Here is a 24,284-nt window from a genome sequence, read left to right as displayed (position 1 = left end):
CCCGAGAGGTCCCCAATTTAGGTCTTCCTAAAAAGTTAAAGTACAAACAAAAGAGGTACCCCCTTCACGCCCCCTGGATCAGCCACTGTGTACTACCCTTAAAACACCAGCTCAGTGAGGCAAAAAATAAGTGTTAAAAAAAAATTATCTGGCCAAAACTGTGTAAACAAAGACCACACTTGAGATGAAAGAGGGGGGAAGAAAGAGGTCAACATATATGTTGGCGCCCCATTAATCAGCGTCATCTGCTCTCGCCATTGTTTGTATTCCTAGTCTGTTCAGCTACCTGCACATCTGTGAAATTAGCTGCGCAATGTTTGCCTTCCCCCACCCACGGAATAAATTAAATATAAAAAAAAAGCCAATTGCCAATAATCAAGTTGATTAATTATTAATGAGTGAAGCAACGGCAATGTGGAAATGGAAAGCAGTCATGACAATGCAGTGGTTTTTTTTTTTTTACTGTTTAAACTAACACACACAAAATAATCTGTATTATACACACGTTTGTATATAAATTTAGGAATAATAATAAAAAATAAACTGAAGTGCATACTCAAAGTGGATTTCAATAAAGCAAAGTGGCAAAACAACAAACCTAAAACTAAAACAAAGAGATAATCTGATTCAAATTATATCTAGTCATACGATCAATTGTTTTCATTATGTTTTCAAAAGTGAAAAGCTTGTTAAAAGTATGTATTTTGGGTGTGATATGTTATTGAACCGTAGCTTGCTCACACAAAATCAGAATTCAGTTCAAATTGAATCACTTGAAACCCTGTTTAATAACAGAGACACAAATTTCTGTACTACCACTTCAAAAATGCTCCATTTCCCAAAAGTCGGTTGACAACATCAAAACTAATTTTGTCAACACGCTTACTTCAGGGAGCAGGTCACATAGATCGATGCCAATAAGAATGCCCAGGTCCACGCCACAAAACAACTGAATAAACAAGACGTGTAGTACTATCTCCCTCTTCCCGAAACTCAACAAAGCCCTTTTGACTGGACCTTGCAAGTACCCTACAAACAAAATATCTGAGGTACATGCGTTACGACATCGCTTTACAAGAGACAATCAATAGAGAATTTCCGCCGTCCGGTCTTGGAGCAACGGTCAAGCCGTCCCCTGTCCATCCGCCTAGCCACGGCCAGACAAAGGATGGCCGACTGCTGGACTACCGCAGGACAATGGGTGACACAAGGGTGGACCCAAGGGAGTCGAGGGAGGGGGGTGGAGAGATGCGGACAGACGCATAAAGAATAAGCATCATGCTTCATCTGCCATATGCTTACTGATTAATTTGTGGCGCCATCATAATTATTTCAAAAAGTACAAACTGAGTGACGGGGGGTCGCATATCAAAATAGTTTTAAATTTCAAAGACCTCATCTCATAAAAATTAATCTGATACAATTTTTTGACAAAAATAATTAATATAACTCTTGATCATCCTGCAGAATAGCATTGACTATCAGAAAGAGTTTCATGAGCCCAACAATACGATGCATGCAAATTGTACTAAAATTACTCAAAAAAGAATTTGTAGCTGAAATAGGCACTCAAACACACACAAACAGCTCACATATGACTCTGTTTACCAGCTCACACATGACCCTGTTTACCAGCTCACACATGACTCTGTTTATCTGTTTATCTCCAGCAAGACACGTGCTGAATGACTGCACTATCATAACCCGTTCAGTAATAGTATAATTTAGATACGGCCCCTATCAGATACAGCCCCCTCTGCACCGTGCAAATGTCAATGGAGTGATAATGCAGGACACCAGACAACAAAAAAAAAATATTGTCAGGAATCAAAACTGGGAAATTTATGTTTCGATAACGGAAATTTATGTTTCGATAAGAGAGAGGATTAAAACAAGTAAACGTCTGCATTTCAATTTGTGGTGGAAACTGTGACTGTATGAAAAGAACTTTCCTTTGTCCACAAAAAAAATAGTGTAATCAGATCAAAGTCAAGGTAATAAATTCTTTTCCCAACTCTTTATCACACAGCTTGACATAGGGCTTTTGTAAAATTGAAAATCAGGTGACAAAATGTACATTGAATAAAAAAATGGGCTTTATGACTTTATGTACATTTAGGCCTATTTGCATAACAGATGGAGTGTCTAAAATACATACATTTAATAATAATAATAATAATAATAATACCGGAGTCTTATAGAGTGCACGTATCTACCAACAATTAGGTACTCAAGGCGCTGGTAATTATGTCTATATTTAAAAACAGGTAAATGAAGTTGATGAGAAATATGAGATCTATTATGTGTAGCACCTTTATAAGGTGCTCATAGTAATACCCTACGTTATACTTATACCCTAGGCTTACAGCCTACCCTTCTGGTTGAAACATTTTATCAAGTTAATTGTGATCTTCAAACATGATATTTGATCCTCAGAAAAAAAGTAGGAGGAAGTGTTCTGCAGACCCCCCCCCCCCTCAAGTGCAACGTCTACAGTACAGAATGCTGAAAATGTAGGAAAACAATGGAAAATAATCAATTTAGGAAATCCAATTAAGATACAAAAACTGTCATGCCCCAATATTCTTTAAGTTCAATTAAATAAGGAGACAAAGAAAAACCCTCAAACATTCAGCGAAAAGATTGTCATCAACACACTAAATGCCTTACTGAAAATGTCACCCTGACTGCATCTTTGGCAAAGTTTGCCATGTTTAACAAACAAAGCTGGTTTAATCTGGAGCAACCTATGGTACCCCACAAATTAACACCATTTTCCATCAATTTCCTTGAAAAAATTTCTAGACTAATTCACTCCATCAGCTGCTTGTACTCCGAAGTCCTCTTTGCCTGACAACAACCACATCCCTAATTTGATGCAATCTTGCCACACACGCTCACACAGGCTGCCTCCCTCTTGTTGATGATAGCATAGCTTGGGACCCCAGCAATGGTAATTGATTGGTCATTATCAGGTGTCTCCCTCATTTGCATAACAACAGATGGACAGGTGCAGATTCCATTGCATGCACAGTCTAGGGCTGGTGCATTAATGAGGCGGGGGTGGCCAGTGGAAGGAAGGGGGGAGGGCTCACTGTTAAATAATCAATAATGAATGGTATGGTTGTGGATTATTTATTGCCGAGCTGTTGGCCGCTGTTCAATTATTCAGGAATTGATGTCATACACAGACAATGGCTTTGGTTTTATTTAGGCATGTATAATAAGTTGAATAAAATTGGGACTTGGAAAAGCAAATGATAGCTTTCGTTCACCATTTATTTATGAATTTATTTATTCTTGTATGAGCTCTGTAGGGAGCCAATCTTATTAACACACTAATGCAAATACACTGGTAGCTGCACAGATATACATGTACATGAATGCTTAAAATATTTAAAAAAATTTGTTTAATTTAGAGACACAATTTAAGTACATATTCATACAGGCTCGTTTTTTAAAACAAAGTTACACATGCAACTGGTTAAAAAAAAAATATATATAAGTGAAACATAAATCGGCGCCTTGTCCAAGCCTACATATACTTCCTTTTTCTGCCTGTCTCCTTTTTATTTTACTCGTACACTTGCAATACATTTTTATTATTTTTGTTTGTTTCCAACAATATTGTAGTTATGTAGAAGGGGTGTCAGCAATTTTGTATGCAGCAAAAGAGTCGAGAAAATGGAAGAACCCATCGGCCGTCTTGGAAAAAACACCATCTTGGAGGGAAGGGGGGGGGGGCCTTCATTTTTTCAAAAAGCCCAGAAGAGAATATTTATTTTTTGTTATTCAGCCTAAATTGTGGTGATTCATGTCATGGGAAAAGGCAGTTGTAGAGGAAAAAAAATATCCTCCTTTTCTTTTAATCTTTCCTTGTGGTTTATTAGAAAAATCTTCTCAATGACTGGAAAAAAATATCACTGAATTTTGGTAAACTGCTTGCAATTTTCAACACCACCAACAATCTCCTGCATACATGTAGCTTAAGAATGATTTATCCCCAAATGATTGCGAATTGTACATGTAAAAAGAGACGCCATCTTTTAAAAGTCAGAATTGTAAACTTAAGTTTTTTAATTTATGGACCACTAAAAAATAAGTCAATTATGTGGCTGATTACCTTTTATATGCACATGTACACGTAAAGGTTTTTTTTAAAATGTGCCTGTACCAAAACATGTACAATGCATTACATCTAATTACAGTTATATGTATTCATACCAGTCCATCCAAAGATGTACTGTACTCAATGGCTCAAAACATGGACACCTCAATATCAACTGCACTAATTAAGTTAACAGCTTTAGGTGTTCATATGCTAATAGTAATACTAAGAGCCTCAATAAAATCCATCTACATTGTGCAGTAATGACAATGATGTGGCAATCATAAGAGAAGCCCTGTGCACTACACACACACATTTTTATGGCAAATTACCAACCTGGCCAAAAGATACCACACGAGGGCAGCATATAATAACACAGGGCAGGATTACAGAAATGCAGGGAGGCACTTTGTGATATCTTTTCTTGTGAAAATGAGCACAGAGGACGTAGGGATATCATATTTAACACAAAACCCGGTGAAGTGTAGTTTAGGACACAGGTCTCTTTTCTTTTACGAGTTCCGTTCAAAAATGACTTTTGCAAAAGATTGTGAATTCTAAAATGACTTTTGCAGCCTCAAGCAGTCTTTAGTTATCGAGAGTAACTCTTTTTTATAGTTTTGATCAGTACAGCAATTCACAGCAGTTTAGACTATTCTCTGCATGTGAAGTTTTACCCCATAATTTCCCTCATAAAACACAATCCTGTCCTCTTTCTACAAAATAACCCTGTTGATATTCAACATGGTATTCTTGCGAGCTACCGGTTTGTGAGTCCAAAAACATAAAGTGACATTTTCTGCTGGTATTTAGTTCCATCCTGAAACATAGAAGTGTGTTTTCGTTCTCTTATGGAACGGGGTCCTAAACTACACTGTACCCTAAACCTATCACTTTTTGAACAAAATTGATAAAACACCCAATTTTTGCCATGCTGAACAGAAAAAGTGCACACAAAAAACCGGATATGTAGCATCAGAAAACGGACGACTTAACTGACAAATTAGACCGTGCTGCTCAGATGATTTTTGAAATCTTCAGTCAGTTTTCCTCTTTCAACAATAAAATGTCTCCTTTTTTTATTTAACAGCTTACTGCATGGTTTTGAAGGTACAATGGACCGAGGACCATTTGCTTTTTGTGCATTTTTTGTTATCTGAAGCAACAAAATTGGGGTTGGGGTTGGGGTTGGGGTTGGACACCATCTTCCCATGGGGGGGGGGGGGCGCTGTTCAATCCTATATCATGGTTAATGTTGACAATAACTACCGCTATTTCCTTTCCATGGACGTTAAAATAAACAGCCAATCGCGAAAAGAAAGGGTTTTGGTGAAAAATATGCACAAAATCGCAGAAAAGGGAAATGTTCTTCCAGCTAATCATGGAAACCCATACGGCTGTGCTTTTCTCCGAATGCCAAATTTCCAGTGGGGGGCGAATGAGGGGGCACAAACTTTTTATGGAAGTGCTGTATTCAAGCTGGTGCTAGTGCCTGAGGTATGCTCGGAATCCAAAACCAATCTTGGGAACTTTGGCAGAGCTCCCCAGAAAATTCTGAGCATACCTTAGTAACTTCACAAGCGCTGTATTCAAGCTGGTGCTAGTGCCTGAGGTATGCTCGGAATCAAAACCAGTCTTGGGAACTTTGGCAGAGCTCCCCAGAAAATTCCGAGCATACCTTAGTAACTTCACAAGCGCTGTATTCAAGCTGGTGCTAGTGCCTGAGGTATGCTCGGAATCAAAACCAATCTTGGGAACTTTGGCAGAGCTCCCCAGACAATTCCAAGCATACCTTAGTAACTTCACAAGCGCTGTATTCAAGCTGGTGCTAGTGCCTGAGGTATGCTCGGAATCAAAACCAATCTTGGGAACTTTGGCAGAGCTCTCTGAACATTCCGAGCATGCCTCAGTAACCTCATGCATGCTGTATTCAAGCTAATGCACGCACCTGAGGTATGCTCGGAATTTCCTGGGTAGCGCTGCCAAAGTTCCCGAGACTACACGGCAACAGTTTCTAAAGCAGCGGCGGCTTTATCATGGTTATGAGGAGCGAGCTGCGTCAGTGGGAACAAATGCCAATCAAGTCTTGGACTAAGGCTACTCAGCACCATCTTCTTGCCAATGATGTCTCTTGTTACGGTGACAGCAACCTTCCACAATTTTTGAAAATATCGGCAGATACAGAAAGTGAAGTGGCTATAGCCATCCTGTCTGAATCATTTGGCTATGGCTTGCGGTAACACAAATGCTTATGAGAAGTAGCCTCAGTCGCTTCCATAAACCACAAGTGTGATTGCAAACTGTAGCTCACATGAGTGGTGACAAAGCGCCAGCCACACCATTCATACCACAGAGTCTATCTAGGTTTTGAACCTACCTTCGGACGCCGGCCGACTGTTGCTGCTTCCCGACTTGGGGGACAGAGACGATTGCACAGAGTCTGGGTTGCCGTGGTGATGCAAGGATGCATGCTCCCGCTCACCGTCGCTGTCGCTGTCGATGACGATGACCGACTCGTTGCGCACGTCCCCCGGTTTCCTCTCACCGTTGCTGCCTATGGGCTGAAAATGGGCAAAAGAAATAGAGACACACATTACATATCATTAAAATGTACATATGTATGACCACCTTCCATAAATTTTGGAGTCTAAAGATATCCTTATATAAAAATACGGAATATTTCTACCATTCAATTACAGTTAAATGTAAAGTCAGGAACTGACTGGTACCATGCAGCAATTATTCTTCCTGCAACCAAGTATAGTCAATGACCATGATGCGCATGCGTCAGTTGGAAACGGAATGGTTCTCTGATTTAACTTGCATTTCTATTAAAAAAAAATAAATAGAATCCAGAGCCATGATTCTGGGGGAGGGGGAACGTAAAATTTATTTCATCGATCAGTATATAGGACTTGCTTAAACACAAATGTAGGAAAGAAAATTCACTTCTGTGGGGAAAAAAAAGGAAAAATATATAAATTTCTGGGACTAGAACCCGCAACCTGCAGTGGACTAAAGAAATATATGAAATGTAATAGCACTATTTGATGGTACATACATGTATACTTAGAATTTAAAAAAAAATAAGACTCATTTATTTGAAAATAGACAGGAAATTTAGGAAAACCTTCTAGCATTTGGCGATACACCAAGGATTACAAGTTCCGCGTCATTCAAAGTTTTGATGCCTTGCCAAGTGGCCGACTGCAGATCATATGGTTGGCATAAACAGCCCCCTCTGTTGTTCAACTAATGCCAGGTCTTATAAGTACTCCAAATATAGCAATTACATTTCTACACGTAAATGTACATCATGTGAAGATAATGCAAGCACAATGGCCAATTATAGGGGAGTTGCATGGTTACAGGGTCGCTTATTGCCCTGGGGGGGGGAGGTATGTCCCTCTATCATTTTTTTTCACAATATCTAATGCAAATTCTACTTGACGCTGTTCAATTTTTTGGACTTATTACTAGTGAGTGGTAATGAAACATAAAAATAAACCACAGAGAAACTGACAACTGAGGTGCATAAAATTATAAGGTTAAGAAAAGAATTTGAATGGTAGAGGATTTGAACAGGTCTGTACATGTTAGCAGTTTCCAAATGAAGTGCACAAACAATGACAGAATTACCAGTTTCTCTGAATTATATGAAACCTACAATAGATTTAAATGTGAATCTAGCAAGAATGGCATCATTCAAGCGTTGTTCCACTGTTCTATCTCTATACTATGTACATCCCCAAAATTGCAATAGCACGTACAATAATTGGCCAAATACATGAGTACATAACATGTCCATGTATGTGAGTGTCTTCTCAATGGAGTCATTTCGGGGGAAAACGTACATTGGGCTTGAAAACGCATAAATTATTTTTGTTTTAAATGATAACATCTCGATGATAATAGTTAGAAAGACGGTTAAAAAGTATAATACAAACTTTCACACAACTCTACCTGAGAAATTTGTTGTTTAATGAATGCGCGAGGGAATTTAGGGGGGGGGGACAAAATTTTGGTCCTCAAAACTCAAGTTGCTGGAGCGTTATAGTTTTCGTTCCAGTTACAAGGTCTTTTCAAAATGTTCTTCAAACGCATGCTCGCTATGTGTGTAATTCAGAAGCTAACACAGGAACTAATACATGTATCGCACAGTGGATTGAATACATTTTTTGTGGCGCCAATCCTTAGTTAATGCTTGAAATACATCTAGGTCTAAAACCATAAATGCAAGAAATTATGTTATGAAATTATTATGATTTTTGGAGGGCGAAATCTAGCCAAATGTACACAAATAGTATACAACTTCCCTTTTGTATCAGAACAGACAACATTGTCATTGAATATGTTGCATTTTTTTCATGGTCACAGGAATAACAGAATTAATGGTAGATTGGCTTGGGAATATACCGGTACACTCGCATCACAAACAAGTCCATGAACATGTTGGGCCTTAACATGCATGTGCCTATACATGTACATGCAGTATTCAGTTCTCACAATGCGATTCACATGTGCATTATGTATGACCAGCAGGGCTTGTAATTTGTTGTGCTTCAGTGAAAAACTGAACAGAAGTACATGTACCAACTCCTTTTTGAAATGGAAAATTTGAACTAAATCGTTATGTTTTACATCAAACTTTATAGTGCATGTGTAGGAAATGAATATAATCAAAATTAATTATCCATGCAAATACATGTGTATGGTACCGGTAGTGTATAAATGTTAGTGTTTTTATTCAAATTTGGAAGCAAATAAAAAATTGCTTGTTTTTGTTAGCTACACGTTCATATTTTCAATGTTATTAAATGTGATATTATCACTGTTCTAGTGCACTTTTTTTTAGACGAAACCTACATGTATCAGCTTTAAAATAGCGTTTGCAATAACACGATTGCTTGCTTGTTATCAAGAAAATTCAATTTTTGTTTCATTTGACTTTCTTCATCGGTACTCTGTAGCTTTTACTTGAGATCGGAACACTAACAAGACAATTTGCGCATTCTGGTTCTTGCGCGTACTGGTTCTTGCACATACTACTTCTTGCGCGTACTGGTTCTTGCACATACTGTTTGCTTGCACAAACTGGTTCTTGCACATACTGGTTCTTGCACATACTGTTTGCTTGCACATACTGTTTCTTGCACGTACTGGTTCTTGCGCGTACTGGTTCTTGCATGTATTGGTTCTTGCGCATACTGGTTCTTGCACATACTGTTTCTTGCACATACTGTTTCTTGCACGTACTGGTTCTTGCGCATACTGGTTATTGCGCGTACTGGTTCTTGCGCGTACTGGTTCTTGCGCGTACTGGTTCTTGCGCGTACTGGTTCTTGCACATACTGTTTCTTGTGCGTACTGGTTCTTGCGCGTACTGGTTCTTGTGCATACTGGTTCTTGCCCATACTGGTTCTTGCACGTACTGGTTCTAGTGCGTACTGCGTGAAGTACTCATGATTAATTCTATTCTGACTGCACAAGCTGATAACATCTTTGCGTGTCAGGTGCCTTCAGCAATACGATTTTCCCGAGTGTTCTCTCCCAAACGTACTCTCTCTTTACAACCGTTGAGGGGGTACTTGTGCACGGAGTCCATACGTAGATCATTCACGGTCCAACGGAGGTTGATAAAGATTGGGAATTTGGAGTGGTGGGGGCAAGTACCTATCAGTACTTTCCAATGAGCTTAATCCCTCGGAAAGTTTAAAATTAAAAAAATAATGTGCGTTTCGGTTTTTGCAAATTGGAGGATGCTGGAAAGTTCCTTGAAATTAATTCTTGGTGTTAGGATTCAAGTTGCCAACTACCCAAGTCTGAGTCAGAGCTGAGGCCTTGAGCTGAAAGCCATTGTCAAGCCCCACTCATTTCATTAATTCTGCTCCTACAAAGTTTACAAATGTCTACGATTATTCAGTCTTGATTAAATTATCCTGTCCGTGTAGCACTCATTATGTAACTAGATTACAACACGGATACCCTCTATCGAGTTCAGCCAGCACTCTGGCTCCTATTCCAGGCCAATCCTTGGGCACCTATCTTGAAACATCTCTCTCAGATCTCTCTCAGATCGCCGAGTCGGGTATGTCGTTAACAAAAAAAATTTGCCTTGAGTACTAATAGAATTAAAGTATTCAGCTTATTGTGTGTACGCGTGGGCATCCATGTTTAGAATTGTGGCAAATTACTCAATTTTCCCATCTAAGCTCAACACAAAGACATGTCTAGCTGAAGAGCTTTCCACCTCATGCGTCATGTTGGCAAGACAAGTCTGTCTCTTCTTTGTCTCCTTTCTTTTGATTCTTCAAGGACACATGTTCAAGATTTGCTACTCATGAGAACATGTGTAGTTACTACATCACATGGGACCCTTGTAAAAGCTGGTGGGTCTGGTGCATAAGAATTTTTTTAGTTATTTGTAATAAAAAAAATGTGATTTGCCTGTGCAAAACAAATCTTTCTATAAATACCTACAGATTTATTGTATCACTAATTATTGATTAAATGTAACATGGTTCTCACTAAATCTTGACTGGTGTGTTTAATTAACAAGTTGCTTTGCTTTTTTGCAGGAACTAAAACAGTATCTTAATCTGTAATCTGTAACCTGTATTCTCGTCCCTAATTTTTTACTTAGACATAACTTGATACATCCATTTTAGACTCTGAGCACTGTTGTTTTTTAGCACAATTTTTACGCTATTCTTGGTTGATCGTGTTTGTTTTGCTCTGCTGGATAAATTCCTCCACCATACTCCTTTCCCCAGCCCTCTCCTCCACAGTTGGTGTGTTGCTTCTCTTCCCATTTCCTGTCTTACCCTTCCCCTTCCCATTGGCCCTGTTTAACCCTCCCCTTCCTGGTTTTGTTTGTTTGTTGGGGTGTTTGTTTGTTCCCCCCCCCCCCCCTTCTCCTTCCCTGTCTCTCTCCCTCCCTCTGTTGTACTGCCCGGTTCTCCTATCCACTTCCTTTACTTAGCCTCATCTGCCCTGCCCATTTTTTGAATCCCATATTATACTCCCTTGGACATTTCCTCCCTTGTGCAATTTTGGTATTTTAATTGTTTTGTGCTTGTGTGTCTGTCATTGTGCAGGGCTGCATAGACACGCCCTTTTGGCGACAGTGTTTTGTTTCACTCTTGTTCTTCTCCTTGGCAGCCCTGCACTGTCCACGTTCTGTCTTTCGTGTGTAGTGTTTACTTGGTTTCTTATTGTTTGTATATCCTTTTGTTTTAATATCAAATTTTATGTATTTATTGTAACTGTGTGTATATATGTCAATTTGCCGAATAAAATATTTTTAAAATTATTATTAAGTGAAAATGTAACTGTACTGCAGATTTGACCAGAAAAGTTCTCCACTGTCAATTTTTTCTTAAAAATGTAAATAAGGGAATTAATATAGATGTGCTTGACTGCGTGGTTTTCAATAAGCACCGGCATGTTTAAAACTGGCCAGGGGCCTCGACAAAGATATAAATGGCCCAATTTGCATCCAGGCACCTAGCCGGTTTTAAACGTACTAGTTTAATACCAGCCAAGCACATATAAATTTATTCCCATTCATAAATTATACCTTTCGTTCAAAAAGTCAAAACAAAAAATTCACAAATTTCCAACAATTTTGTGCAACAATTTCACTTCACGTTTTGTGAAACACCCCTCTGGCCATGTCTATGGTATGGTATGTGCCTCGCGCGCGTAGTGCTAAAAATCTCCTTATATGGAAATTGGCAAAAGCGCACAGCACGTACTGCGCGAAGTGGTGCAGAACGCAGTCTCAGTGTATTACCAGTGGTGTAAAACCACCCACGTGACGGGCTCTCAACCAATAACAATCGGTAAACTTTATTTGTGAATAATTACAAATAACATTGGCAATTACTGTAATTTTGATCCGAGTTGATTGGACTTATTTTCCCACTTTAACTACTTTTTTTTTAAATTTAATACACTACATTTGCAAAGTAGAAATAAAAAAAATTAAAATTTAAGGAGATTTTATTGAAGAAACGTATTGAAACGCACTACAGTACGAAAAAGAAGACATAAAGGCAAGAGAGCAAAGTAATTATAAGAAGACCCTTAGGCACTACAGCACATGTACACCATGTGTATGTCTTGACAAGTACAATGTATAATGCAATGACTTGAATACGCACAAGTACACACCATAAACATTTACATGTTATCACTAATTTACAACTTACAACCAGTACTTCATCTTTTAGAGATGCCTCTCACCATGCTATTTTTTTTTGTTTAAACCCCCCCCCCTGAAAAAAAAATTATACAAGAGGTATTCACTTTTGAATGAGACATCAAACACAAAATTGTGCCCACGCTTCTTTATGCATTAATTATTAAACAAATTTGTAATTATTTGCAGCCCGACAGTAGCCCAGGCCTATCTTTTGTAAGGTATGGGCACAAAAGAAATATCATATTTTCAGAGGCAGCTGGTACCATCTTCCACAATAGAGGGCGCTCTTCAAAACCGGCAATTATGCAAACTAAGCATTATGTGCCCATTTTCAGGGCGCAATGTAAGGGGTTTGGGTCTTGGTTTTCATATTCCTCGTTAACTCTCTATGCCATTTTGGGGAAATTGTTACGGGAAACAAATTACCCGAAATTTTAGGGCCAGTTTTGTTTTCATCTCGAGGGGGCACATTTATGCTCGAGGGGGCACTTTATGTCCGCAAAAGGGGCACTTGGATAAGTCTGCCCCCCCCCCCCCACAAAATAAACAAAACAGTTCTATTACGCACAGTCTATAACGTGTAGGCCAACAGGAAGGTCACGTAAGGTGTGTTCATAGTCATACCATATACCAGTACGTTATGATTCGTTACTGATTATTCATATTCTGGGGCTGTGCATTTTTGAATAATTTATTCCGACATGGACTTGATTGCATACTCAAATATTTGGGCAGCCCAAACTGGCCTCCGATTGGGATTTGCAAGCACCTGCCCTTGTCAAAAAAATTGACGAAAAGTTTGTTAAAATAATATTAAGAACAAGCAGCAGAATGGCTGATATTTGACGGGAAGGTAGCGGAACGGCTGATAGTTGACTGATTTTAAAAGAAATTCATGTTAATATTCCTCATGGAAGCTCTCAGATCATGCGCGAAAGTGGCATTCATCTATGGCATTTGACAAACAATAAAAACCACGCAACTTGCTAATATGTTTTTCATCATCTCCTTGAAACCACTCGCATTCTTCAAATATTTAAATAAGAGACAAATGCTAGTCAGATATGCACTTGAGATGTAACTACTGCTGGTTCTACTGTCAAACCATTACATAGTCCACTTGTTCCACTATGTAAATTGTAAAACCCCTCGCAAAAAAAAAAATGCCACCAAACAGCATCATAATAGCCAATAGACAAAAAACAAAAATCAAATCTCAGCAGTTTCACCTCATCATCAGGTCAAGTCCAGCTGTTTATCGCTGGAGGTGACTTAACAATCCAGCTGTCCAGCCAGCAAGGACACTGACCGGCTTGACCTAACGGTCAGTGGATAAGGCTGAACTTGGTCGGTCATTGTGGCCAAACAGCGTCATGCCAGAGAGACTTGTTATGGGAATATGAAGGGCACACATGTTTACTTTCCACTGTGCAGTACTGGTGGATGTACAATGTACGTACATGTACATGTACATGTACATGTACATGTACATTGCACAGTCAGTAAAGATACTTGTTACGTGCATTCACATACATTTACTTGCATACGTGTACCGGTACATGTTTTCATATAAAACTTGTACACAAATATTCAGCACATGTACTTAAAATACATTCAGATGAAACTTCAAGTTTGTTTAGCTGTGTTATCCACAGAATTTGGTGCTTACATGTACATACATTTTTTTGTACGTGTACCGTAGTTCGGGATGAGCCTGTAAGCATGTGATTAGACCATTCCAAGCACTCACGGAGAACCCCCTTCAATGGCGAAAGTATTGTTCCAGCTATTGTTCAAATAGTTCCTCATGGGACAGCTCCTTTGTACCACAGCTGGCACAACACTTATAATACGCCATTGAAGGGGGCCTCTGTGAATATACATCCATACATGTGCATAATTATGTACAGTAATCGCATGCTCAGAATGGTCTACATGTATATCATAAAGCTTGGATACTGTAATTTCATTGGTCTAGGATGGCCACGTGTCTGGACAATACAATGCATGTTACACACTGAGGGTGATATCGCATTGTGTTCATTGTGCGCGTTGCGCGCGCGTGTGGAACCAGCCGGCGCGCTAGCTTTGCCCAATGAGAACAGCACCGTCAAACGCTCAGTCTCATGTCGGACAGGACATCAAAACCTTCAGTTATCAAAGGTTACACCGCAGTGATGTAATTGATTTCTCACATAGTAAGTTACAACCGTTCATCTTTTTGAGTTACATGTGTCATCATCGAAGAGTTCGGGAGTACAGTTAATCAGTTGCGCCGTTGTTGCCTTTCTTGACGTCGGCGTCTGGCTTCGGCATTTCGCCGCTCAGTATCCGCAGTTGCAGTTTTGACCCCATCTTTTGTCACAGCTCGCCACCTAGGACGGTCCATGGCCAGATGTATTGGCATGATATAACAAAACAATTGTTGACTGCTGTGATGTGGGATATGCCGTTTTTGACCACCTCAGGTGCTATGCGCCCCTCGGGAGTTAAAAACATCATATCCCACATCACAGCAGCCAACAATTAGGTTAATTCTACCCAAACCACTAACACAGAACTTGTTTCCTGCAGTATGTTGCAATAATTATCTGCCAACCTGACTAGTTAAAACTAAATGTCAATTGTGCCATATAAAATGAATACCTTTTTTTGCCAATGAAAATGACTCGTTTTATGTGTGCTCTGATTTTTAAGACAATTTTGTTTGCACCATTAATTTAACCCTCCTTCCCTGGCTGGCAGTAGTTTCAACAAGGCCAGCTCAGCTTTAAAAATAAATAAATCAAGTGACTGTTTTAACAGTCGAGTGCTCCCTGCCTTCATAAAGTAGGATTCTACTGGCTGTGATTGTTATGAAACCTGACATTCATGTAGCTCTATGCTTTGACTGCAGGTGATTGATAAGCCAGCTGTGCCTGCCAGTTACCCACTTTTGTCTGTTGATGGAATTTGACTGTCACAGTGCCTACATGAAATGTGATCTGACTGTTGGTGACTAGTCTAAGTCCAAGGCATGGCAGGGGAACAGGATGAATTTTTGACTGTATGTGACTGATCCAACAAAATGAGGGTTAAAACTATAACTATAACTATAACTTACAACAGTTACATGTATAACGCGCTTTCCACCATGTTTCAAAGCGCACTTACATGGAATGTGGATTGTTTGATTGGCCCAATGAACGGGGTGATAATGATGCAGGGCCTTGAGCACCAATAATGGTGGATACGTGCGCTTTATAAATACCCATTATCATTATTAATATGTGTATACTGTGCATGCACCATGCCCTTTTTGTTACTTTTTTTCCTGTGGCGAGGCATGTATATAGCTATGAAGCCGAGCCTTACTTTCTTTTGTGATTATTTTTCATCAATTTCTAATTTATGGAAGAGAAAAAAATTAGTAATGCATGAATTGCTGACAACTCATCCCAGGATAGTTTATGCAAATGGCCAGGGTTCACTGAAGCAAGAAGTACACAACATGTGTACACAGTATCACAGATACGTAATGGAGGGCGTGCAGAAGATCAATCTGACGATCGATGTCATGAAACTTTAGGGAATGGGAACCTCCACATTTTACTGCATTCAAGTTGAGCAACATTCCACGTGGGTGCAATGTTTCCACCACATGTATGACACATTTCACATAAGTTTCACTGTGTGCAAGTCCGCGGCTTGCGCAACAAATAATGAATGGCGTAATTTATGCAGTCATTTGAGGTGGCGCAAGTTATATATTGAGAAAGAAAAGGTACTGTTGTATTTACTTGTCGTTTTTACTTGTCAAGTTGTCAAGGTTGCCAGGTTTCGTGAAAACGATTGTCTCTTTACTGGACAGCTGCGCAACAAATTTGTAACTTACATTGTACGCATGGCATTACGCAATGTTGACATTGGCTGCTGGAGTACCAATGGGGGAGATTGGTTTCCGTGAAAAACCTGACTAAAACTTTTTTTAAACCCACCTCATTATCAAAGGGTACATCCTTTTGCCAAATTATTGTGGATGACATGCAATGCATTGTGGGTAACTTTCCACCATGATCTATGCATCTACATTCTGTGTAAGCACATGTTTTGCGTTTGCCAAGCTTGCTCCTAGTTCAACTCAAAATCTATCCAATAGGCGCTCAAAGAAATGAACCACAAATTGAAAAATATCTCAATCAATAATTCGGTCAAAAGTCATAATAATCAAGGTTACAGGATCCATTGCTACTGTGAACCTGTATGTAGATTATGGGTTCCCTCCAGTGGGGGCGCTTAAGGGGGGGGGGGGGCATGGGGGCAATTGCCCCCCCCCCAAAGTTTTGTCCTTGCCCCCCCCCCCCCCATGCATTTATACAGCCGTAGGTAGTGTGCAGCCAAAGTCTTTGTACATTTGTTATACATTTGTTATACACCATTCTGCGGTTTGATACATTTCTCATTCCTAAAAACGACTTCACCTCTAAGTTGTTCTAGTGGCTTATTTCCGGACCATTGACAATGGTATGCTCGCAAGTACACAGGCTTGAGATTTTTTTGACTGCCCCCCAAAATTATTTTCTTTCCCCCAATTGCCCCCCCCCCCCTCCCTCAAATTTTTTTTTAGAGTCTGGCGCCGCCACTGGTTCCCTCACTAACCACGTAAAGGGGTTTGAACTCAATCAATGTCTGGGTTCCATCAGATCACAGCTCCTAAACATATCCTTGGTTCTGGAGTTCAAGTCCTTCAGCAACAATGTATACATTCCTTCCCTTTCATTGTCAGCTGCCAAGAAACATTCAAATTCCTGCAAATTTAAAGTACCCAGTCAACACAACCTTGGTATTACTACAAATTGATTCCTATTAACGCCACATATTTCAGTATTACTCAGGGAATGGGGGGGGGGACTCAAACTATAGCACAGCCATCTTACTCTAAGGTCCCCCCCCCCAAAAAAAAAAAAAAAATTGAAAAATTTGTGGAGCCTCATAAAACCGGCGGCGAGCGGCTACACTTGAATGCAATCAACGCAAAGTAATACCTCCTGGGAATTCGATGCCCTTAGTCGATGCGACAAGATATGGAGTAATGGCCAAATTTGACCCAGTTTCTTTTGCGCATCGCACATAATTTTTTCTGGCTCGCGGAGCGGTAACTGTAGATTCCGTGCAATGTACATTGTAAACGCATGCACATGAGGGCTAGCAGACGCTGGCCAAGAAACCCATGCACAATGATATTTCCTCGCCAGTGGCTCTGCGAAGCACATGATATGGCGGTGGCCTACTTTACTGCAAACCTTATTTCGAACATTGGTTTACCATTAAAGACGCAGTAACAGTGCTTTTGCTCAAACCAGGGGCGAGATTGGGGGAAAATGAAAATCCACAAATAATCGTCGGAGGGGTTGAGGGGGTCCTAGAGCAATGTAGGGTCTAGGGTATGTTTGTACATGTACTTGCCTACAGGCACTCCTTTGACCTTACAATACCCATTTCGTTTGTTCTACGGCAAACGAAACAAACTCCACATTTCAAAGGTATTTCATTTAAATCCACAAATCAGGAAAAATCCTGACAAATCTCGCGCCTGCGGCCTGCCTTGCTATTTAGGCAAATGAGTCATTTTTTTGCTCACTTATCACTTTTAGCAAAAATAAATTGCTGAACGGTTTCTACTTTGCAATGAATAACCTGCTACTGGTAGACCTACCCATTCAACACACAAATTTGTGCTTACACGCATGGCTCTATGAAATTGGGCCTTGGTATCAAGCACACAAAGCGTGATCCCAAAATAGCCAAGATTTCAGCTTCCAAAGCCTGCCACACTGGATCCAAAAATAAATTTGAATAGACACGGCAATAAATTGAATTTGCACAGCAGACAGGTGTTTCTCTAAACCACCTGGTCAAAAACTCATTTGTTATCGGAGAAACTTCATTAATTTAGAACAGAGAGTAAATTGGATTCCTAAAAAAGAGCTGTTTATCACACTGTACACTCAATTGAGTTGGTTCCACAAAACAATACAAAATCCTACTATGGGCTCCGTGCGCCAAGGAAAGAGGGCGCCCTTCTACCTAGCAACGACGTCCCATGGGCGGGACATTTAGCTGGTTGACGCGCACCGTTCCTTGTGTGTGACGCACGTACACCAAGGGATTTTGTACTATGTACACACAGTGGTACGGCCACGTGTCGCGGCAAAATTGCAGTCAGGCAAGATGGCTTCAGTCGGTTACCCCCAACTGTACTTTCTTTGCCGGTGAGGGGGTACCTGTGAACAAGCGGATAGCTCATTCTCTTTTCTTTCTTTCACAGTTCTATGCATGGTCTTGTGTTTAAAAAAAATGTGTGATGCATGAATGTAAACATTAGGAATATACAGGTGTACATGTAATTCCATCCTTAGGAAATTTTCTTGGACGAAACAAGCGAAACCACTAACCAACTCATGTGGAAATTGACCCATCACCCTTTGCGAGTAAGCCACGCCCCTAAGACAACCCTGTGGAGTTTTTGTTAAGTTTTGTTGTCTCAGATTTTGCGCGTTCCGCGTCCATTTGTATATCATGTAATTGGACAATATTTTACAAGCTGCGTTGACGCGATTCTAACGCAATTCTACCGCGATAGGTCAATTAAACAGCAATTCAGCAATCTTTCTGCATTCTAACGACGCTGCGACCTTTTTCAGTTTTTTTTTTCCGCATCTATTTTCAAGGCTACCTGAGCACATCACTTCAGTAATATAGCCTACACAACACCACTTAATCTTCCGGCGATCTGTGCAACTGTCAATGTCGATGTAAAACGTATTCTTTTGGCCTTGTAAAAATTGGCACGCAAATATGCCAACTCCGCCGCGTCGGGTTGCACTCTCGCATGTTCAACACTTGAAAGGGGAGACTCTGAAACGAGTAAAATGTCAGGTTCAGTGAGTTTCCCTCTATTATCGGGAAATTATGCCTTTTGATGCCTTTGTCTGAAGCACACCTGTGGGAACAGATGGTCAGCATATAATGATAACAAAAATGTTAGCGCGCAGAACGGTTATACAATCCTATTGACTTGTCTTGTGAAGGAGGTCAGGGCAGCCGGACGGTTCAATTACTCTGGATTTCTAATGTCGAAATCCTTTAGAACAAATATGATAACTGCAACTACAGTGCTATTGTGATCAACCTTAAAAGGTCCATGCGATGAATTATTCTTAGGAACACATTTTGTGCAACTTTTGTAATCCTCTTAAATGTACGAAACTCCCTTTTTGGTTAATTTTTACTGAAAAGTGCACTGTTTCAAGCATTTAATAATGTTCCATGCATGCTTTTCTGGACAACTGAGGGTGCTGCGGCTGTGATGTCATTTCAGGAAGACACTGTTCAGTTAAGAGTTTTCTGTTCAAATTGTGAACCCCAAATTTGCTATGTGTGAAAGGGCTGCTCACTGGCTTACTGCCATACACATTGCACAACAATACAGCTTGCAAATGATCCCATACAACTTTAAATGACGATGTATTGCTTTTGTTTAGAAAATAAATGTATGATTCTTGTATCTGCATGTTAAATGCATACACAGACCTTTACACATGTATATATTTTTTATGGTAACATTTCACAGAGACAGAGCCTTTTATGCTGAAATCTCACAAATTCCAGATTTCGGACGGGATATTTATTAAATTCCTGAAACCAGAAAAAAACTTACAAAATCCTCATGTAAGTTCGAAAGAAATTCATCAATTTCCAATTTGATATTCATGTAAACACTAACAGAAACCAATCCCTACCACCGCTCCAACCCCCAAACTTTTCCTCTTTTGGTACGAATGTGCAAAAAACACAAACGCAAAACTTCACAGATTATTTCCCAAACAAATGGTGATCAATTCCTCTTCAAATGTCCACCAAAGCGTAGAGTTCCGTACTTTTTTCTCCTCGATTACACGTTAAAAAAAAAAAAAAAAATACAACCAAGTGCCAACAGGTCAGATAATGATTAGCCAAGTGAACTCTTCCCGTGGACAAATCACCGGTAAAATTGAGTATGCCCTGACGCAACCGCGTATGGTCAAACTGCAATCACGCGTGGGTACCTGTGCCTTTACCGAGCCACCGACCAAAAGGCGCTTTAATAAATTCCATTCCAAGGTTGAACTTTTCGCGTAAATCTGGCACACAAAATGCACAGGTAAACAACCAGATGAAACAGGCGATGGGAAACAGTGGAGCAGAAATGTTTGTTTCGGAGATTGAAGCTGAAAGTACAAGACAATGTCGAGCTGTACTTATTCTTGACCAGGCGAGTTCAAGTAAAATAGGGAGCGAGTTTGTGATCGTGGGGATTATTCAAATGAAGCAAACTTGACGGTGAGAAATCAGAGCTCAGATGCGCAAACATTTCAGAATGTCCTCATGCTGTACATTTTTCAGGCTACCCATGCTTGTCCCCAAAAGCTCTTAACCCTAAACTCCCTAGGCATTTTTGCTGGGATGCAACCTCAATCCTGCAAAATCTTCCAACTGCCTCCATGTAAAAGTTGCATGTAGCCTCAATCCTCCAAAATCATCCACTATTTCTTGAATGTGGTCCTTGGAGGGGTGACCACTGCCTCAATCCTACAAAATCCTCCAGCAATCACTGTCAATATGTTGAGGCAGAGCCAGTGACATCCTGGAGCAGTGCGGAGGATTTCACGTATAATGTAGGCCTAAATTTATGTACGGCTGAGCATAAACAACACAATGTCCGGCCTAAGACCTTGACAAAGTGCATCCTCCAAAATCAGCCACACACTTTTGCTATATATCCTCAATCCTGCATAATCCTCCATTTTGTAAAGAGGCTTTTGGAAGGTTAGGGTAATATATGGCTAGTGCTGTGCATTTTCGAACAATTAAGTACATATGTATTTGATTCTCTGAACTTGGATTCAATTGAATACTCAATTTTTTTATGAGTGCCAGACTAAACTGCATCACCAATCAGGAATCAAATGGACCATCTATCGAACTTTGCATGTGCCTCAGTGCCTGTTCTGGGAGTGTGGCCCAGTGGTTAGGGTTCTTGACTCACAATCAGAGGGTCAGGGGTTCGAATCCAGCTGCTGGTCATATGTTGTGTCCTTGGGCAAGCCACTTCACCCCCACTTGCCTCTGTCCACCCAGGAGTATAAAGGGGTACCAGCATTAGCTGGGGAGTAACCTGCGATGGACTAGCATCCCATCCAGGGGGAGTAGAAATATTCTCAGTCGTTTCATGGTACTGAAACCAGAGATAAATGGCGGCCTGATGGGCCACATTGGCTCGTGACAGACTTTACTCTCTTAACAAAATGTTAAGGATGTTGTTTGTGATAAGTATGGATTATTTTTCGATGTAGCCGACTAGCTAATAATTCACAGAATTTGCAGATCCAAATCAGAGCTAATATTCTTCACAGAAACTCTCAAATCATGCTTGAGAGTGACCGTCAAAACATTCAAAACAACCCAACTTATGGGATTAAAAGAACACGTTTCGAATATTCAACTCAGAGAAATGCTATACGGATCTTTGGTGGCTGATCCAATATTCGATTATCTAAATATTCGGCACAGCCCTACACTTAGCCCTTTAACTTCCACAAAGGTCAAATTTAAAACTACACATTTCCTGATCAATTTTCCAATTTAGCAAAATGTTCTGAATGTACAGACGCAACAAAGAAAATCAGAACTGCATTAGGCCAAAAACATTCCATGGTATTATTCTCAACTTGAAATTAAGCCTTCCTCAAAACAACTAAAGGTACAGACAGTCGCAATTATGACAAGAAATAAAAAGAAACAGATCCTAAATTTAGAAAATACCGGTATGTAGGGCAGACCTGTTGTATGTCACTTTGTTTTGTAATTTTTATTTTTTATCAAGCAGAAAAAAAAGAGAACGGCTAATCTGATTTGATTGACGTAAGGAGTGGAAAAAAGAAAATTGCTGAGGGCAACGAAGGAAATTAGATGCATCTGACTGCAAGGTTAGATGGGGAGAAGCTTGGGGAATATTAGATGAAAGTGATTAGGGATCTCACAACAGAGCTCCTGGCCTTAAAACGTGCAAGTATGATGTTGCAAGGCCTCCCTTATATATATTTTTTTTGGCGTGGGGGGATTAATCAAGTTGCTTTTCCCATGCTCTATAAAAAACAAAACAAATTTCTTCTCTCCCAATAAATTGTCCATGTTTGTTTTGTTCCAACAACAAAAAAATCTTCTTTTTTGGGGGGGGGGGGGGTGGCAACTGCAACGCTCTCAAAAAAGGTTTATATTTTGGGTACAAACAGATCTGCATTGTGAACAGACTGGTTACCGGTCTGTACGTTATCAATACAACTGTACTGATTGTGGATTGGGACAATGCAATGTTACAATGGAATTATTGTCAGGCCCCAAGTAAATCGAAATGTGTAAAGTAATAATTCAATAACAAAAAGTGGGCCAATTTTTTTCCGGTCAACGTCTCATTCGAAAGTGAATAACTTTTGTATTGCTAGAAAAATAGCAATTTAAAAAGGACTTTTCGGGGCGGAACTAAAAACACAGCACGTGGAACGCAACTTTTTAATTTTTTTTCCCTTGATAGTTTTTTCAGCCTTTAGTTTAGTCCAAGTAATGGGCATAAATGTACAATTTTCCAAAATCCGATGATTTTACTCAAAATAAAAAAAACTTGGAAGTTGAGGGGTGGGTAACATGTATGTAACTTGTGCCTCGTTTCAACCACCATCATGAACATGTTTAGGTAATCTTGCCTTTTATTTTATTTTTCTTTCTTTTTTTTGCAGGGGGGGGGGGGACGTTGCTGGACTTGAAGGGATAGCATACACGTACTGTTCTCTGACCAAGTCGCCACTGACTGACTGACTGCCTGATTCTCTGAGTATAAACAATGTCCTAAACTGAAGCTTTCTGGTAGGGCTGGAACAGGGTCCCAAAGTACCCAACCGCTGATGTCACGAACCGGTTCCAGATTTTACGGATCGGGTATCCGTACTTTACAAATTACTTTAGTAACTTCTCAGACAATGAAAAAGAAAGGTTTTGGATGTCTGTCATTTGTGGGAATTTTTTCAAAGTAAAAACCACGCTACATGAAAAACAAAACAGACGTCACATTTGTGATGCTTGCGAATGTTGCAGTTTTCACCAAAAAGCTGTAAAGCTCACAATACACACAGGAATTGCTGCATTGACACACCGATGTGGTAGTATTATCGCACGGATCTTTATGAACAATCTGAACATTGTGAAAAGAAACTTCCAAGATTTGAATGTTGGGGTCACATTTCTTGAACGGGTGCCGGTACACCCGTTATGGTTTTTTTTCAATCGGGTACCCGGTTCCAGTCCTATACCCAGAAATGCACACCACTACTTCGGGTCTAGCTCAACCAAGGCAAGCTAGGGTCTAAAAATGGGTACCCAAGAATGAAGCCAAGTTAACACAGTGTGTGGCTGCATTGTTGACATCTGAGACAAAAATCTGCCAACAAGCATCGATTTCATAAATCATAACAAAAACAAGCCAGCTGCAGATACAGCACAAGAAACCCCATCCACTCGGCCTGACCTCGCACCTGACCTGATTTGGTAGCATAAGATGACCCCTTGACCCCAAGGTCAAGTGGCTTCAGAAGGCCATAGGTCCAAAGACTATTTATAGCCGTAGACTGTTACTACCCTCTTTCTGTCTCTGGTGTGAAACACATGATGTACTGTACACAGGACCCATTCCTCAGCTGGCTGAGAAAATCGCAAGGGGGATCTACTGTACCCTCGCAGTTTATCCTTAGAAAAACACAAACACCCGCGCTGGCTTTTGCCGTTCAGGTTAAGCTTGTGAAGAAAAAAATGCTCAACGGCCGATTAAATCTGATGGTGACCTGGCTATACAGTCTATGGCAGGAGCCAAACTGCCAAAAAATAAAGAAGAAAAAAATG

At 40.1% G+C, this 24,284-nt stretch overlaps 1 protein-coding gene across 1 annotated transcript in view; it reads right to left on the bottom strand.

Moving 5' to 3' along the window:
• The window catches only part of LOC119744644 (genetic suppressor element 1-like), a 90,498-nt gene that overhangs the window by 49,813 nt on the left and 16,401 nt on the right, over window positions 1-24,284 (bottom strand). Inside the window, exon 2 of the mRNA XM_038220696.1 lies at window positions 6,486-6,669. Coding sequence (XP_038076624.1) covers window positions 6,486-6,669 — 184 coding nt within the window. The remainder of the gene's footprint in view (window positions 1-6,485; window positions 6,670-24,284) is intronic.

The sequence above is a fragment of the Patiria miniata genome, unplaced genomic scaffold (assembly GCF_015706575.1).
Source record: "Patiria miniata isolate m_02_andy unplaced genomic scaffold, ASM1570657v1 HiC_scaffold_12, whole genome shotgun sequence".
Classification (NCBI taxonomy): Eukaryota; Metazoa; Echinodermata; class Asteroidea; order Valvatida; family Asterinidae; genus Patiria; species Patiria miniata.
Note: the sequence above shows the minus strand (reverse complement) of the source record. Positions and strands in the feature narration are given on the sequence as shown.